The sequence below is a fragment of the Typopeltis vanoorti genome, chromosome 11 (genome assembly GCF_054136105.1).
Source record: "Typopeltis vanoorti isolate ZY-2024b chromosome 11, IOZ_Tvanoo_1.0, whole genome shotgun sequence".
Taxonomy (NCBI): domain Eukaryota; kingdom Metazoa; phylum Arthropoda; class Arachnida; order Uropygi; family Thelyphonidae; genus Typopeltis; species Typopeltis vanoorti.
This window is the reverse complement of record NC_143559.1, coordinates 21270656-21288695: the sequence shown is the minus strand read 5'-3', so window position 1 is coordinate 21288695 and position 18040 is coordinate 21270656. Positions and strand designations below refer to the sequence as shown.

The following is an 18040-nucleotide window of genomic DNA, read 5'->3' as shown; positions in this document are numbered from 1 at the left end:
CTCTTCTTCTCTTGTGGAATACAGCTTACTATTGCTGCTAACAAATATTCCTTCACAATTTCCAAGCACTAATGATATCCCAGCCTTCCAATTCCTCCCTCCATGAAACTTCTTCAAGTTGATGTTTAAGACTATTATAATCACCTGCCTTACAATTCCAAATACATTCCCATCTCTTTGATACTCCTGCATGTCTATTCATCTTCCAAGTCAAAACCACATGGTCACTCTCTCCAACTGGTGGGAGAAATGTCATTTCAGTTATTATCAACTCTTCTGATGCTATGACCAAATCCAAAACTCTTGAACCTCTTGTTCTCTCTATTACATGTTGCGTAAGACATTTGTCCCTCAAGAATTCTAGACATGCCATTCCCTATTGCTACATGCATCTTCTTCTCCCCAATTTATACTGCTGTAGTTGAGCTTGGCAAGTGCAAGAAGAATGATTGTTATGGGAGATTTTAACTCCCATAACAATCATTCTTCTTGCACTTGCCAACTCAACTGTCTAAACATCTCCTGGTCCCCACCCTCTGTGCTCTTTGGTTTGTAGTAACACCCTACTAAATATCCCATCTTGCCTATCTCTACGTCAGACCATATGCTTTCAAAATCATTAGTGTCACTGCCTTCCAAAGCCGCCACTCTTAGAGGATATAGTCATCACTTATCATAAGCAGTGCTCCACCACCATGCTTTCCTTTTCTATCCTGCTGAAAAATGCTGTACCCTGCTACTTCTATTCCTGTTATTATATCCTCTTCTGTTAACTACATCTCAGTGATCCCAATAATCTTTGGCCAGGCTGATACTATCAGCGCCAGCAATTCCTCTCCTTTATTCCAGATACTCCTGGCATTAGTTATTATTATTATCATTATCATCATCCCACAAATCCCCCACGGAGTCAAAGACTTAGCTAGGCAGCCCCTTTGTCATACACCAGCTCTTTATACCCTGCTTAAACACATTCAAATTATATGCAGATACCACACTCTCAGGCAGTGCATTTCAATCATTCACCAAGTCCCCATGGAAAAAACTTGCTTTATTTCATGATTATCTCATTCTGCAGATCGCTCATTCACTTTTTCACCAATATTTTGCTGCTCTTTTACACCATCTCTCTCTCTTTGCTATGAGACAGGCAGTTATCCTTCTCGTAGCATTCTCACTACTAACAACTTCAGTTACCAATATGTTACTGCCCATTAAGTCCACAAATTGCACACATCATCCTTTCATCCACCCTAAATATCCATAATTTATCAACATAATCCAATTAATACATATAGTACACCTCACATTTCACAAAACCACTAAAATCAGAATTAAACTCTCATGAAGATACAAAGTTGCCGCCATAATTCCTTCGCCGGTTACTGTACTATGCTCTTAGTTTAACGATTTTCTAAATATACTTAAACAAGCCCAAACGCTGCAAGAGCAACTCTTACGCATAAACACACATTTATTTACAATTAATTAATAAAAAAAATTATTTGAACCGGGAACCTTCTTTACACAAACCTCCCATCAAAACGCCACCTGGCAATACACCTCCTTCATCTGACTGTTTACAGACAGATTATAAAACAAAAATTAATATCCCAATGGCAATCATCATGGAATAGGGAGAATAACAATAAACGCTACCAAATTATGCTGAAATTAAGTCTGGCACTCCAGTCTGCACAAAGTTCACAGAGAGGAAGTTGTTCTTACTTGGCTCTGCATAGGCCATAGTCATCTTACTCCTTCCAACTGAAGGTTGATGATATGGTTGTGTGAGCACCGTGGCCCTGCATTAATCATCATATTTTAAATTAATACCCTTATTCATTTAATTATTCATTACATATATACACATAAAAATTAACAAACAATTTTTAATATTTTTGGCATAAGAAGTTTCTTTCTGAGGTTTGGACAATGAAGGACTTCAGCCCTTTCTTCAAAAATATGCTCACATTTATAGGAACTTCTATATAGAAGCTTAGCATTATTCAAAAGGATCCTATGATTAGTGTTATAAATTCCATACTCTGTAAGACCAAACTAATGATGCTTATTTAGATCAATATAGGATTAATGTTCAGAAATGCATTTTGTGAGAGAGTGGTCACTTTATCCAAAATAGGATAAACTACAGTTACAAGAAATAGAGTAGCAATAGTGGTTGTACATCACTTTTTCTTTTGAGGTAAGTAAAAATAACTTTATTTAGTTGAGATATTTGAATGTGACTGAAAGAGTCCACAGTCTGGTCTACTGCAGCTTCTTTTCAACAAGAAGTCTTCACCATCAAGAAAACCATTTCTCAAAATAACAAAGTAAGAATTACAGATAAATCCTTAACTGCTTTCCTCCCAGTTCTAAGAGTTAACTCTTATAGAATATAGAGTATGGAGAATATCCAGCACAGCTTGCTTGTGCAAGTTATGCTTGAAAAGAAAATGCTATGGAGTTGGTACAAGACAGTTGGTGGTGATTGGAGTTATGAAGAGCATAAAGTGCGTGCTAGAAAAAGTTGACAGAATGGTAAAGTATGAAAAGGTGCAGTATGAGAGGAGATTGGCTGGGTGAGCCAAGGTTAACTCAATGGAAGTTTTCTGCTATATGGCAAGAAAGAGTAATTATGGCAGGATGACACTGGTGAATAGTGATGGCAGCAGAATAACAACTGCAAATGATATAGTGGAATTATTCGATGAGCACTTTATCAGCATATATCATACTGGTGAAAATGATGTGCAATGTATAGAAGGACGGTGAGTATTGGGAGAATTGGAAGTGAAAAAATCAGAGGTGTATCGTGTGTTGGTGGGGTTAGATGTTACTAAGGCTATGGGAATGGATGACATACCACCACTAAAGGAATGTGAACCACAGTTGACTATGCCCTTGACCTGGTTATTTAATGAAAGTCTTGCAGTAGATAGGGTTCCTAAGAAGGGGAAAGAAGGCAAGATACTACTCCACAAGAATGATTCTAGGACAGAAGTCTCCAATTAAGACTGGTCTGTATAACTGCAGTTGTGGTCAAGTTGGAGAGATTGATTAGTAATAGAATACAAGATTGGGTTGATGGACATAGCATTCTTCATGATGGTAAGCATGGATTTGTAAAAGGTAGGTCCTGTTTTAGCAATTTACTTGCATTTTATGATAAAGTAACAAGTGTGTTGAAGGCAACATTATATACAATGATATTTTTGGACTTCGCAAAAGCTTTTGATGAATTACCACATAAGTTGGTGTGCAATTGCAGAGGATGGGAATAAATAGCATATTGGTCAGATGGGTCAAAAATTTTCTCTCTCAATGATACCAGCAACTTGTGTATGATGCAGCAGTGAAGAAAGAAAATGTAATAATCATATCATCATCTTATAAAACTATTTAGTCATTTAAAAAACATTGAGATAATTTCTTGGAAGTTTATTTTGCACTTGGTTAGACTATAATAAATTTAGTTTAATCCTTTATCCATGTGCAAACAAACAATGTTTGCACCTGAAAATATCTTCAGGACTAAAGTAAGGTGGCAACTCATAGCAAAGGTGAACCAAGCTCTCATCACTCCTTGTTTCAGTATCTCCCATAATGCAAAGCACATCTCCTTGCAGACATGTATACTGCTATGCATTAAGGGAAGGGCCACTACCCAGACCGGGTTTGACCTTTATTGAGGTCTCGTCAGTGGGAGGCAGACCCAGAGTGGTGTTACTAAGGCAGAAGCAATGGAGAGGTCATATTTACCTATACGAGCTGCCAACGTATGAAATGAAATGAATCCACGAGGTGACCACCACCATGAAATTGGTGCCTTGGGCAGTCATTCACAATATGAGTGATTGTCTGAGCCACAGCAAAATAGTCGCAATAAGGGTGTCTGACAGTTTCCATTTATGTACGAGGGCTGTTCAATAAGTAATAAGACTAATTTTACTGTTGCGAAACCACTCATCACAATATTAATTTCTGTGGAATAAAGAAATGTTGCTGTCTGTATTAACAAAAGAGGTAGATGGTGTATACGGGCTGATGTGCCAGAGTATCACGTGACTAAACACAAGCTTGTTTCGGCATGCCTACGAGCTGGGACCAGTCGTCGAAATGGAAGTGTCCTTGGAACAGTGTTATGCGATTAAATTTTGTGTACGTTTGCAAAAATCGGCATCGGACACCTTTAACATGATATGCGAAGCTTTCCACGATGAAGCAATGTCGAGGGCAAGTGTTTTTCGCTGCCATAAAACTTTTAAGGAAGGAAGGCAAAATGTGGAAGATCTTGAACTTGAGGGAAGACCTTCAACATCCATCACAGAGACAATGATCAACACAGCAGCGATTATCATCAAGGAGGATCGCAGAATTACAGTATGCAAGCTGCATGTTGTCCTGAATATTTCTGTGGGAAGTGTTCACTCAATCATGGCTGAACATTTGGGACTGAAACGTGTTTGCACCCGATGGATTCCCAAACTCTTGACACTGGAGCAAATGTAGCATCGAGTGGATGTGTGCATGGAAAGAAAGACTGGAACAAGAAGGCGACAACTTCTTAAAATGCATCATTACAGCAGATGAAGCTTGGTTGTATCACTATGACCTTGCAATGAAACAACAAAGCAGTGAATGGAAGCATCCATCTTCGCCTACCCACAAGAAAGCAAAAACTGTAAAATCAGCTGGTAAAGTAATGACCGTAATGTTTTTTTGACTACGAAGGCATTGTTTACCAACACGCTGTAGAACCCAGGAATACTGTAAACGGCTCATACTATGCAGATGTTTTACGGACAGTGGTACAGCACGTCAAAAGGAAGCGTCCATTGCTGAAGAATGGCTTCTTATTGCACCACGATAATGCAAGGCCACATATTGCTGGTTGTGTAGTGGACGTTTTTCAGAAGAACAACATAGATATCCTACCACACCCTCCATACAGTCCTGATCTAGCACCGTGCGATTTCTGGCTGTTTCCTCAGCTCAAGAAATCACTAAGAGGCCGCCATTTCGAAAGCAACAAAGTATGTGTAAAAGCTGCAGAGGTGGTTTTGAAAGAACTTTCAAAAAACGGACTTTCACATGTGTTTAAGAAGTGGACGCAACATTGGGGCAAATGCATCGTGTCTCACCGATTAAAGGTAATCTGTTTTCTGTATAAATAAAGTCTTATTACTTATTGAACAGCCTACATAGTAGGTAGCCACATCTGCCCTGGTTAGTTCTGATCCTGTTGATAGATGACCAAATCTTCCTAGGAAGAGCAAAACCAGGCTGTGGAGCAGGGATCTGATCTTCAACCAGGAAGCCATTTGTTGGAAGATTGTTGGACCAGTGTTCTCTTGAAGAGAGTTCATCCATAGAATAGAAAGGGTTTCTTGATTTTAGGTGAATACTAGGTGGATTTATGAGAATCTGGTTTCTCCTTACTTTATTAAATTCTTTAATCGACGCTTGTCTTCTCCGTATATTTGGTGGAGCAATGTTTGATAGGACAGGCAACCAGTGGAGAGGGGTGTTCTCAGTGTCCCACTAACTGTTTTCATGGTAGAGTTTGGCTGGGTGTCTATAATCTTAGCGTGCACACTTCTTTCCCAGATGGGAGCACAGCATTCTGCTGCAGAGAATGCGAGGGCTAGTGTAAATGGCTTTAGGATGTCTGCACCACAATCCCAGGTTGTTCCAGCAAGCCGTGAAATGATATTATTTCTCATTTTAATTTTGTTGGACAGGTTGGTGATGTGCCTTTTATAAGTTAGGCTTCTGTCCAGGCTCACTCCACAGTATTTTGAGTGAGGCTCATGTTCTACCATTTTGCTGAACTGTGTCCACAGCATTCCACATGATTGTTCATGTGGAATGCTGTGGACACAGTTTTTGTTGGATTTGGCTTCAGGTACTACTGCTTGAAGTACTCCTCCAGGATGTTCAGGTCTGTGTTCCAGGTTGGCAAAGGAGGTAGATTGGTGTAGGATTGCTAGATCATCAACGTGTGTGTGTGTGTGTATATATATATATTTGCTTGAACTGGTATATGGTAAGTCAGTCATGTAGATGTTAAAGAGTAAAGGGGATAACACAGAGCCCTGTGTTAGCCCCTTTCATGATAGAATCCACAATGGATTCTATCATGATTTGGGAAAAGGTAGAATACGACTTGATGCTTTGGGTACTGTGGTTGTCGTGCCTTGTACTAATAATAAATTACCTGGTTTTAACTGATAGTCATTTTTTATTTATACTAGATTTCTTTCATTGACATGTTTCACTGTGTATATGGCAGACAGCATCTTCAGGAGGTTGGTTAACATAAATAAAAATCCACCAATAATCTATGTTTCCTAACAGCCACTATTTCTATAAATTGAAAAGACCTGAATGATAGTTAATTGTGCATATCATTAAGAATGTTATGTGCAGTCTGCAGATCATTGCTGGCATAAGAAAGGTCTTGACTGTTACAAATATTAATAAATGATTTCCAAATGTCATAAATGATCATTTCTTGGTTTTAGTGTTTCTTTTGAGCAAATGACCTCAAAAGATTGAAACAATCTGTCCAAGTAATTCTATGCTAAGAAGGGAATGGAAGAAGTTTGCCAATTTACCATGTGATGTTTTTTGAGGATGTATGCTGCAAGTCTGCTTTTTGATTTCCAAGTCCTCTTTTGTTTTCATCATCACTTATATGTTCTTTGTTATGGATTTCTAAACTTCTCCCAGTTTGACATATGCACATCTTTCCACAAGAACATGGGACTTATATACTCCAGGATGTTTATAAAATAGAACTTTGTTTTTAAGGGAATGTAGGAAGCTTTATAAGGTGTTGACTAGTTTGAAGGCTGTTTGGATGTTGATTGATTTTAATATTTGGGTTATTTTTTTGATGCATTGGACAGAGTATACAGATACCATGCCTTTGTAAATAATTTCTGGATTAACGTGGGATGGTTCATCAGGAAATAAGTTTCTTTAGTACCTTTTTGAATAGCCAGTTTTGAGGAATTGATGAAATTTGAAACTTTTTTCGAATTTCATTTGATTGGATTTGAAATTCTTTTCATTCAATTAAATCATTTTTAGTAGAGATAAAGCTCTATTTTTGTAAGGCTTTGATATGTCTAATGATTTCCAAATGCCAATACACAGCTCTACACAGCTCATCATACTGCATCTTAAAATTCTCTGCAGACACCATGCTCTCAGGCAATGTATTCCAATCATTCACAACTCACCATGAAAAAAAGCTTGCTTTGTGGAGGGTGATGGAATGAGCTTGCATGTAGGCACCTGTGTGGGTTTCTTTCCTGTAGGCTTCTGATGATAATCCTCCAGGGATGTTTTTGACAATAAGGATATCTAGAAATGGTAATTTTCCATTCTTTTCTACGTGTAATGAATTTGATTTTTCAGAAAACATACACAATCCTCAAGGTCTTTGTGTTGGTATGTTTCTAAATGCTAAAGATGTCACCAGCATACCTCCACCAGACATATGGTTTTAAGGTGTCTGTGCTATAGCTCCTTCTTCAAATTTTTTCCATGTATATTATTATTATTACACCCTCCATGGAGTCAACAGACTCATCGTGGAAGGTTCATTCAAGTGATTACATATTTATCATATAGAATCTTAAAGTCCTTAACACTCCATTCTGGTGATGCATTCCATTCACTGACAATTCTCCATGTAAAAAATCTGCTCCTCACACCCTTCTTCACCACACTTTTATATACATTAGAGGCATCGAGATGTATAAGTTGACGATCAGAGACAATGAAAGCGAACCCATTGCCAGACATAAAGAATGAAGATTTGAGGGAATGATGGAAGAGACATGTCCAGAGGAAATAGGTTTTTTCAATGAAATAACAAAAATAAATAGCAAAATTACATCTAAACTAGCTAATATATCAGATATGGAAATTTGTATGTTTATCTACAAAATGCAGAGTTTCAAGTAGGACGTTGTATGTCCAATATGAGGCTTGAGGAGATTACATAGGTGTTTATCCTAAGACCCCCATGGAGTCACAGACTCATCTATGAGGTCCCTTTTGACATACACACAGCTCATCATACTGCACCTTAAACACATTAAAATTCTCTTCAAACACCATGCTCTCAGGCAATGCATTACAATTATTCACAACTTGCCATGAAAAAAACTTGCTTTGCAGTCCCTTGCTCACACCTTTCTGTATAAAACTTCCAGTGATGACCTCTTGTTCTCCCTAATCTTCCACCAGAAGTCCTCACACTGCTGGCAACTATCCAGGTAGTTACTTCATGGCTACTTTCACCAATTGGAAGGTGATTTGACACCTCATTTATAATGACATCCTCTGATGAAATGATCAAATCCGGAACCCTCACAATCATCATGTGCCCTCTGTTATACTGCCCTCAAAAACTTGAGAATCTCAATCAATAGCAATCTATTTCCTTTGTACCCTTTCTCTCTTCACAAATTACATCATACCCTTCCATCTCTATTCCTGTCTGAATGTCATCCTCATCCAACCATGTCTTATGTATCCAACAATTTTTGGGTTAACAAACTCAATGAATGCAACCATTTCGTTTCCCTTGTTTCTGATACTTCTAATATTCATATACAAACATAACAGCTCATTCCTGGTTGCTATCTCATAAGAGTCTGTATCGCCATAATTAAAATCACCCATAATGATCACCCTTTTTCCATTTGCTTCTACATTTCCTGGTCAGTACCCTCCACATTGCCAGGTCTATAGCAACATCCAACGAAGTATTTCATTCTGTTCACCTCTATTTCACACCATGCTACTTCAAAACCACTGCCACTAGTTCCCTCTTGCATCTCTACCTTGTACAGATAACTCTTTTTCTATCATCAATAGTATTCCAATAGAGTCTCTCTTTTTACTCTTTCTATCTTCACAAAATACATCATACCCTTCCATCTCTATTCCTGTTAGGATGTCATCCTAACAGGAATACCCTTCCATCTCTATTCCTGTCTGAATGTCATCCTCATCCAACCATGTCTTATGTATCCAACAATTTTTGGGTTAACAAACTCAATGAATGCAACCATTTCGTTTCCCTTGTTTCTGATACTTCTAATATTCATATACAAACATAACAGCTCATTCCTGGTTGCTATCTCATAAGAGTCTGTATCGCCATAATTAAAATCACCCATAATGATCACCCTTTTTCCATTTGCTTCTACATTTCCTGGTCAGTACCCTCCACATTGCCAGGTCTATAGCAACATCCAACGAAGTATTTCATTCTGTTCACCTCTATTTCACACCATGCTACTTCAAAACCACTGCCACTAGTTCCCTCTTGCATCTCTACCTTGTACAGATAACTCTTTTTCTATCATCAATAGTATTCCAATAGAGTCTCTCTTTTTACTCTTTCTATCTTCACAAAATACATCATACCCTTCCATCTCTATTCCTGTTAGGATGTCATCCTCATCCAATCATGTCTCACTTATCCTAACAATTTTTGGGTGAACAAACTCAATCAATGTAAGCATTTCATCTGCCTTGTTTCTTACACTTCTAACATTTGCAGGGGTGGCTCATGCATAGGCACTGTGGAACTGCAGCACCCCCAGTTTTTCTCGATATATAAATATATTTATTAATTTATTTATATATGCTTGTAATATTTAATTTTATCATCAACAATCCTATACAGTTCTCTTATTTTGTATAAAAAATAATAAAAATCCATCTTGTAGGCACTTAGGAGGGCGAAGGATGCTAGCAGCACTGTGTTTACCACAGTGTCATATTGCTACGTGCTCAGGCATATGCACGTCATAGGGAGATGCGGGCTATTAGCGTAATGCGGCACTGTCCGTCGTGCAGTTCCACTGTTGTTTATATGCAGTTTGCCAAGTAGTAGAGTGTTCGTAGTGTTTATCGTGTTTACTCCATCTCTTTAAATATTTGGGCATTACAATTAAAGGATTTAATTGTAATGTCCAAAAATTGTAAATCCATTCCTTTAATTATAATTAAAGGAATGGATTTTATTTTATGGAGGATCTAAGTCGAAAAATATGCTACAGTCTCCACTAGTTACAATGAGTCACCTACAGTGCACAATGATAGAAGGATATTAGTAGGAACATATAACTGCAGATCTCTATAGGATGATGATAGATTGGAAGAACTGTTGAAGGAATTGGAACATATAAAATGGGACGTTGTGGGCCTTTCAGAGATAAGGAAAGAAGAAACTCTCATGCGATTAAAAGATGGACATCTACTCTACCACTGTGAACGTGACAGAAACTCAACTGGTGGTGTAGGATTCCTAATAAATAAAACAATCAAGGACAATGTCCTGTTTGTAAATAAAATAACATCAAGAATAGCTGAACTAAGTCTCTTCATAAATAAAGATACCAACTGAAAATTATACAAGTATATGCCCCAACTATGGACCATCCAGATGAAGAGATAGAAGATTTCTATGAAACATTAGAATCACATTCAATAATCCTAAAGAATTCTACATAATTATAATGGGTGATTTTAATGCCAAAATTGGAAGCAGAGATGACCATCTAAACTCCATCGGTAAATTTGGATTTGGACAGAGGAATGAAAGAGGAGAAAGACTTGTTGAATTTGCAGAAGAAAATAACCTCTTTATTATGAACAGCTTTTTCAAAAAGAAAATCAACTAAAAATGGACAAACTTACAATGAAATAGACTTCATCCTCTCCAACAGAAGATATATAATAAATAATACCAACGTGCTTAATAGATTTAACACAAGAAGTGACCACAAACTAGTAAGGGCAAAAGTATGGATCAACAAAAAATGGGAACGGAATAAGCTCATAAGAAAAAAGTCCAATTTAGTGAATCTACAAAATCTGTACCACAATAAAAGCTGTTATAGAGAATCACTCAAAAATGAACTAAAAAAATTAAACACAGCTACTACCATCGATGATGCTAATGAAATATTAACAAAATCTATCTTGAATAGTGCACTAGAAATAGGAGGTGTAAAAAGGCACCAAGGAGAGGAAAAACTAAGACAGGAAACCTTAGATCTGATGAAGAAAAGAATAGATATGAAAAGAGATTTGAATAACACCAATAAAATATAATATACGGAAATTTGTAAAACTTTACGTAAAAGGATGAAACATGAACTTTGATCGTATAATACTAGGAAAATTAAAGAAACAATAGAAAACAATAGTAATATGAAGGTCCTAAGATGAACATTATCAGTTGGAACAAAGGAAATAGCTGCTGTAAGAGGAAAAAATGGTGAAATGATAAAAAATAGAGATGCAAATCAAAAGAATTCAGGAATTTTATACTGAACTCTATGAAGACAAAGACCGGGACATCCAAGAATCATTTATGGATTACTCAAGTGAGGAAGAACATGATGCCCCTGAGATCTTACAAGGTGATGTGGAAATGGCACTGTGGGAAATGAAGAATGGAAAGGCCCCAGGAGAAGATGGAATTATGGTAGACTTCTTAAAACTGGGAGGAAGCCCTGTCATCAAATAGTTGAGTAAACTCTTCAATAAATGCCTAAAACAGAGAAAAATTCCGAAAAATTGGAACAATTCATTTCTAATGTTAATTTTTAAAAAGACAATAAGGAAGAAATTAAAAACTACAGACCTATAAGCCTAATCCCCACCATATATAAAGTTTTCACATAAAATATAAATAATAGAATAAAATCTAAACTAGAGGGAATGCAATCCTGTGAACAAGCTGGATTTAGGAAGAATTACAATACTTTGGACCATATTCACACATTAAGACAGCTCATCGAAAAATCAATTGAATACAATAAAGCCTTATGTCTGGCCTATATAGACTATGAAAAAGCATTTGATTCAGTTAAAATATCTGCAACACTAAAAGCACTTGAAACCCAGGTAACTGAGAAACCATATATTGAAACACTAACACATATTTACAATAATGCAACTTCTGTAATTAAATTATATAAAAATAGTGAAAAGTTCCCAATACAAAAAGGTATCCGGCAAGGCGACACCATATCTCCCAAATTATTTACAGCTGTACTAGAGGAAGTCTTTAGAAGCCTTGATTGGGAAACAAAAGGAATAAACATAAATGGAGAAAGGCTGCATCATCTGAAATTTGCAGATGATATTGTCCTGATAATCATGAAGATCTGGAAGAAAGGCTAAATCAGCTAAATGAAGCCTCCAGAGAAATTGGATTAAAAATAAATAGAGAAAAAACAAAAATAATGATGAATAAATACATAAACAATAGAACTATCAAAGTTGAAAACCATGAAATAGAACAAGTTACTTCATATGTATATTTGGGCCAATTGTTATCTCCTTTGAGGAGTGCCAAAGAAAAGAGATTGAACGAAGCATTCACCTTGGATGGATGGCTTATGGAAAAATGAGAGACATATTCAGAAGTGACATCCCTATGAGTCTAAAAAGGAAAGCTTTCGACCAGTGCATACTTCCTGTCCTAATATATGGAGGAGAAACATGGACTTTAACAGAAGCCCTAGCTGAGAACAACACAACATTGCATGGAAAGAAGTATGCTAAAAATAACATTAAGAGATAGGAAGACAAATATCTGGATAAGATCTCAAACAGGTGTCATGGATATTGTAAAATACATTAAACAGGTTAAGTGGAGATGGGCTGGCCATATTGCCAGATGTAGTGATGGGAGATGGACTAGAAAAACAACAGAGTGGAGACCAATGGATGGAGCAAGACAAAGAGGAAGACCGAGAAGAAGGTGGAGAGATGAACTGGAACAAATTGCAGGAGTAGGATGGATGGGAGAAGCAGAAAAGCGAGTGATCTGGAAAATCATGGGGGAGACCTTCGTCCAGCAGTGGACAGAACCAGAAGGTTGAAGAAGAAGAAGTATTAGTATAATTTTAACGATAATAAACAATATTTTTCCATGAAACAAAACAAGAAGATATATTTTATTTTTAAGTAATTTTGAATTATTCCAAACTGTATAATTTTATTGATAATAAACAATATTTTTTCATGTTTAATTTTTTTAAAAAATTTTTACCATAATTTTGATATTTTATCCAAACACGTATACACTGTACTTACAGTGTGTATATTTCGAAAGTTGCAGCACCCCCACGATTTCAAGCCATGAGTCTCCACTGAGCATTTGTAAACGAACATAACAGCTCATTCCTGGATCTATAATAAGTTTCACTGATACCACATATTAGATGTGACTTCTCCATACTTTCCTTGAGCCATTCTTTTCTCCTTATTCATCCTAGAACTTTCTTTAAATCTAACTGTTTTCCCTAGATTCCAGGTCATCGCTTTCCTATTTTGTGTACACATGCATTCATATTCTCTTGGAGCATTACCTTGTGTTCCTCTGTCCACCCCAAATCTCCCTGTTTTCCTGTTTGTTTTGCATATGTGTTCTATCCTTCTCTACATTTATTCATAAGTACTGGTTATCTCTCCTTTCTTACTCTCCTGCTCTTTCTACATTGCTTCTTACTTTCTCAGATTCATTCACTGCACTCATTACTTTTCCTACAGCAGCATTTTCTCTAAGTGAGGACATCCAGAGATAAAGAGGTTATTATTCCCCTTTATAAAGCATTGATACTTCCACATTTGGATTACTGTGCTCAGGTCTGGTCACCTGGATTCCTTGGAGATGAGGAGGCTGTGGAGAGGGTTCAGAGAAGAGTGACCAAGTTGGTGAGTGATATAAAAAATGCTCCCTACGTTGATAGATTGAGAGCTTGTGGATTGCAGAGATTGGTTGATAGGCGAAGAAGAGGGGATATGATAGAAACATTCAAATTACTAAAAGGTTTTTATAGGATTGATGCAGGGGAAATGTTTCAGCTGTGTGATAGTGATGGAAGAACAAGAGGTCATCTCTGGAAATTAAAGAAGAGTGTGGTTAGCAAAGGTGTCAGAGCAAGGTTTTTTTCCTGGAGGGTGGTGAATGAGTGGAATTCATTGCCTGACTTAGTTGTGAGCTCTTCGTCTGTAAATGAATTCAAGAAGAGATATGACAGATATTGTTTTGCTAGCTTGGGTCTCCCGCGATGAGTCTACTGACTCCATGGAGATACCCGTAATAATAATAATAATAATAATAATCAAATGCTGATTGTGGATCTGCTGTAGCATGGATTCAATTGATTGGATTTTGAGGGAGAAAGTTTTGAAAACCAGATTTATTGGTGCTGGTTGGCTGTGTTGTGTTTGATATTCCTGGAACACACTGTTGGCATTGGATTTTTTGCTGCTATCTTTGGTTTTTGTGGTAAGCATGGTTGATATTATATGAATAAAAAAGACATTTATGGGACACTTAAAATATACTTGGAGGTTTCTCAGTGATATTAATCCTTTGAGAATTACTGCTGTAGTTTCACTTGTGAAATTTATGTAGGAAATCACGTTTAAAATAATGAAAATAAGGAGCACACATTTATGCAAACTTATTCCAAAATGCCACCCAGTTGCATAGTAGTACCTTAAAGATCTTGACCTTTTTCCTTAAAATTGTCATCCCAAAATGACGTTTTTTCATTCCAGAAACATTATCAATGAAATCATTAAGTTTGTTAATCTGACTACCATCACACCAAACTAGAGTGGAAGGTAAGCAGAATAATAATTAGAGAACATTAATGTAATGCTTCTGCAATTCTTTTTTTGTCATCACATGTGCTCTCTTCAGCTGACCCACAAGATACTTAGCAAATAAGACATCATGTCTTATTTGCTAAGTATCTTGTGTTTTATGTGATAAATTAGAACTAATATACCATTGCTATGATACAACAAAGAGAAAAGTTTGGGAGTCTTTTTGGAAATGACATTAGATCTTAAACATCTAAATATTAACACAAGTATCAACTTATATGAGTACATCCTAGCCTTAATTAGCCAAACATATTCACATGAATTAGTAAACATGCACAATGTTCTGAACAATTGGAAATATTTTAAAATAACATCAGTCTCTTCTATAATCGCATAATGGTTGTCATGTTTGTTAGTCCTTACTGTTTTGTCTTCTAGTTTGTGTGTTTACACATGAAGAAATCATGTGCAATTAGGATGAAACATCATGTTGTCAATTCAAATAAATGTTATCATCTTATTCTGGAAGGTGGTGAAAGTTTATTTTTCACTTGATTAGACTATAATAAATTTAGTTTAATCCTTTATCCAAGTGTGAGCAAACAAAGTTTGCGCCTGACAGTATCTTCAGGACTGGGGTAAGGTGGTACAACACCAGGGCAACTCGTTAAAAGGTGGAGCAAGCCAACATTACTCCTATCTCAATATCTCCCATAATGCAAAACATATCTCCTTGCAGATATGTATAATGTTATGCATTATGGGATGGGCCACTACCCAGACTAGTTTCGACCTTTATTGATGTCTCTTCAGTGGGAGCCAAAAATAAACTTTCAACATCTTTCTCTAAATCCAGAGTAATTTAATGAAAAGGTGGCACACTGTTTGGCAACTCCTATAGGTGGAGATGACCTTGCCAATGCTTCTGCCTGGTATATCCACTTGGGCCTGGCTCCCACTGAAGAGACCTCAATAAAGGTCGAAACTAGTCTGGGTAGTGGCCCTTCCCATAATGCATAACATTATATACACATCCGCAAGGAGATGTGTTTTGCATTATGGGAGATACTGAGATAGGAGTGATGTTGGCTTGTTCCACCTTTGCAACGAGTTTCCCGGTGTTGTACCACCTTACCTCAGTCCTGAAGATACTTTCAGGCGCAAACTTTGTTTGCTCACACTTGGATAAAGGATTAAACTAAATTTATTATTCTGGAAGGAGCTACATACTGTTGTTCTGCCTTATAAATTCTTCGTCACATACTCATGAACCATCAAAGTATACATACTCTATATATATATATATATATATATATATATATATATATATATATATATATATATATATATATATAGACAGAGAGATAATTAATTGTATATTCATCTGTTACTAAGTTACTAATTTTATGTATGTTAATTATGCATTTTAATATTCTTGCTTTATTTTTTTTTTTTTAGTTTGAATCTCTTATTGGCTATTGTCCCCAATCTGATGCTTTAATTGATCGTCTAACAGGAAGAGAGATGTTATTTTTATTTGCTAGGCTCCGAGGAATACCAGAAACAAGCATTGAATCATCTGTAAATAATTTAATTCATGTTCTTGATCTTCAAAATCATGCTGATGAAGAAACACGGACTTACAGGTAGCTGCACTATTTTCAAATAATCCAATTTTTTCATTATATGCAAGAGGTGGAAATTCATAAAATTCATACTGTATGCAAGAGGTGGAAATCAGCAATTGAATGAGAATTATAAGGTGCAAACAAGGAAAGTAGTGAGTGTGGTGAGAAATACAAAATTAGCATTTGAGACAGGATTACCAGAAGTAGTCAAACACAAACTTAAGGAACTAAATTGTTGGGGGTGGTTAAAAAGTCCTGCTTTTTTTTTTTTCTCTGAGAAAATGCTTTTACACTGTTTTGCCATCATTCTCCTCTATGCCATCACTAAGTGGGACACTGTATGCCAATCAGTCTATTGTGTCTCTTGAATTTCTTTTGCAGTGAATTAAGATGATGCCATTCCATTGACTTTCTCTTCATTTCAGGATCATAATGATAAATCCATCATGATCCTGTTTCATCACCTGTAACTATGTGAAACAGGAAAGCCTCTCTCCATTCTTGCATTACCGAAGGAGCTACATACTGGTACTTTCTGGACTTTGTGTTTATCACTCAGCACCTTTGAGATCCACCACTTGCAAACCTTGTTGTAGCTGAGGTTGTTAATGATGGTCGTCATTAGGATTTTTTGAAGACAAATTGTGCTGTGCAGTTTTTGAGATGTGCTGTAACAACCCTCCTTGATAAGCATATCATTGCTCTTGTTGTCAGTCATCACAGCCATTGCTAGCTGGTCATTTGAGGCTTGTCTCTGACCTTCTCCAGAGGTTTTACCACCCAGTGTTGGAACAGTCTCACAAAAACAGCATGTTTGAGATAGGTGTGAATTACCAGCAGGCTGACATCTTTTTGTAGCAATTGAGTCACCACTCTACTTCAGATGTGCACTGCCATTTCGTACTTGTGTGCTGCACTCATGTAACCAATCGCCACACCCCACACTTTGGTAGAAGAATTACAGACTACATTTGCCCACATATTAAGATGACAAGCTGTCTGCTGTGCTTAAATTGAAAAGGATTCATTTCTTTCATAGCTCCCTTCTTTGGCAGAAGAAACAGGATGGACATGAAAGACTGACTTCGGTTTGAGGGAGATACCATTATTCCTTATTTCATATTATAAGAAGGGGGGACAGTATGGAATAAGATAGTAGAAGCTAAAAAGAGAGAGAGAGAGAGAGTTGATGTATGCAAAATGGAATATTAAGTATACTGGACACTAATAAGCTCTGGAACTGAACGGAATATTGCCGTGTATATAAAGTGAGTGTATGCACGAACTAAATTGCTCTTAACCTAGATGTTTAAAGGTCTTTTGGTAGGAAGTATTAATGAGCTGAGAGGGAAACATGCCACTGCATGCAGAGGTGTGAATCTATAGATTTATGGCAACAAATAATAGGCCAACTGGAGTTTAGATTTTGCAAAAGTCTTTATAGATAAACTGCCTGAAATGGTGTTGATATGAATAAGGAATGCCTCAGATAAGGATGATGTGTATCATAGAGTTTGGTTCTGGAAAAGGTGCTTTTTTTATTTTATTTTTTATTGTATCAACTTCAACCTCAAGAGGTCTCGGGACACATAACAGTATAGTGTGTGGGCAAAACATTAAGGAAAAGAAAGAAAATAATCTCTTAATGTGTTTCATGAAGAGTTTGGGGTCATAATCATTGGGGGGAAATGATATGAGTAAGACTTCCAGAGGACGGAAGTTAATGGATTGAAAGAAGAGGA

The 18040-nt window shown here is 36.7% G+C and overlaps 1 protein-coding gene across 1 annotated transcript in view; it reads left to right on the top strand.

The window, feature by feature from the left end:
* The window catches only part of LOC150101361 (phospholipid-transporting ATPase ABCA3-like), a 646575-nt gene that overhangs the window by 550806 nt on the left and 77729 nt on the right, over positions 1-18040 (top strand). The window contains exon 20 of the mRNA XM_090400940.1: positions 16129-16316. Within this exon, the coding sequence (XP_090257066.1) occupies positions 16129-16316 (188 nt within the window). The remainder of the gene's footprint in view (positions 1-16128; positions 16317-18040) is intronic.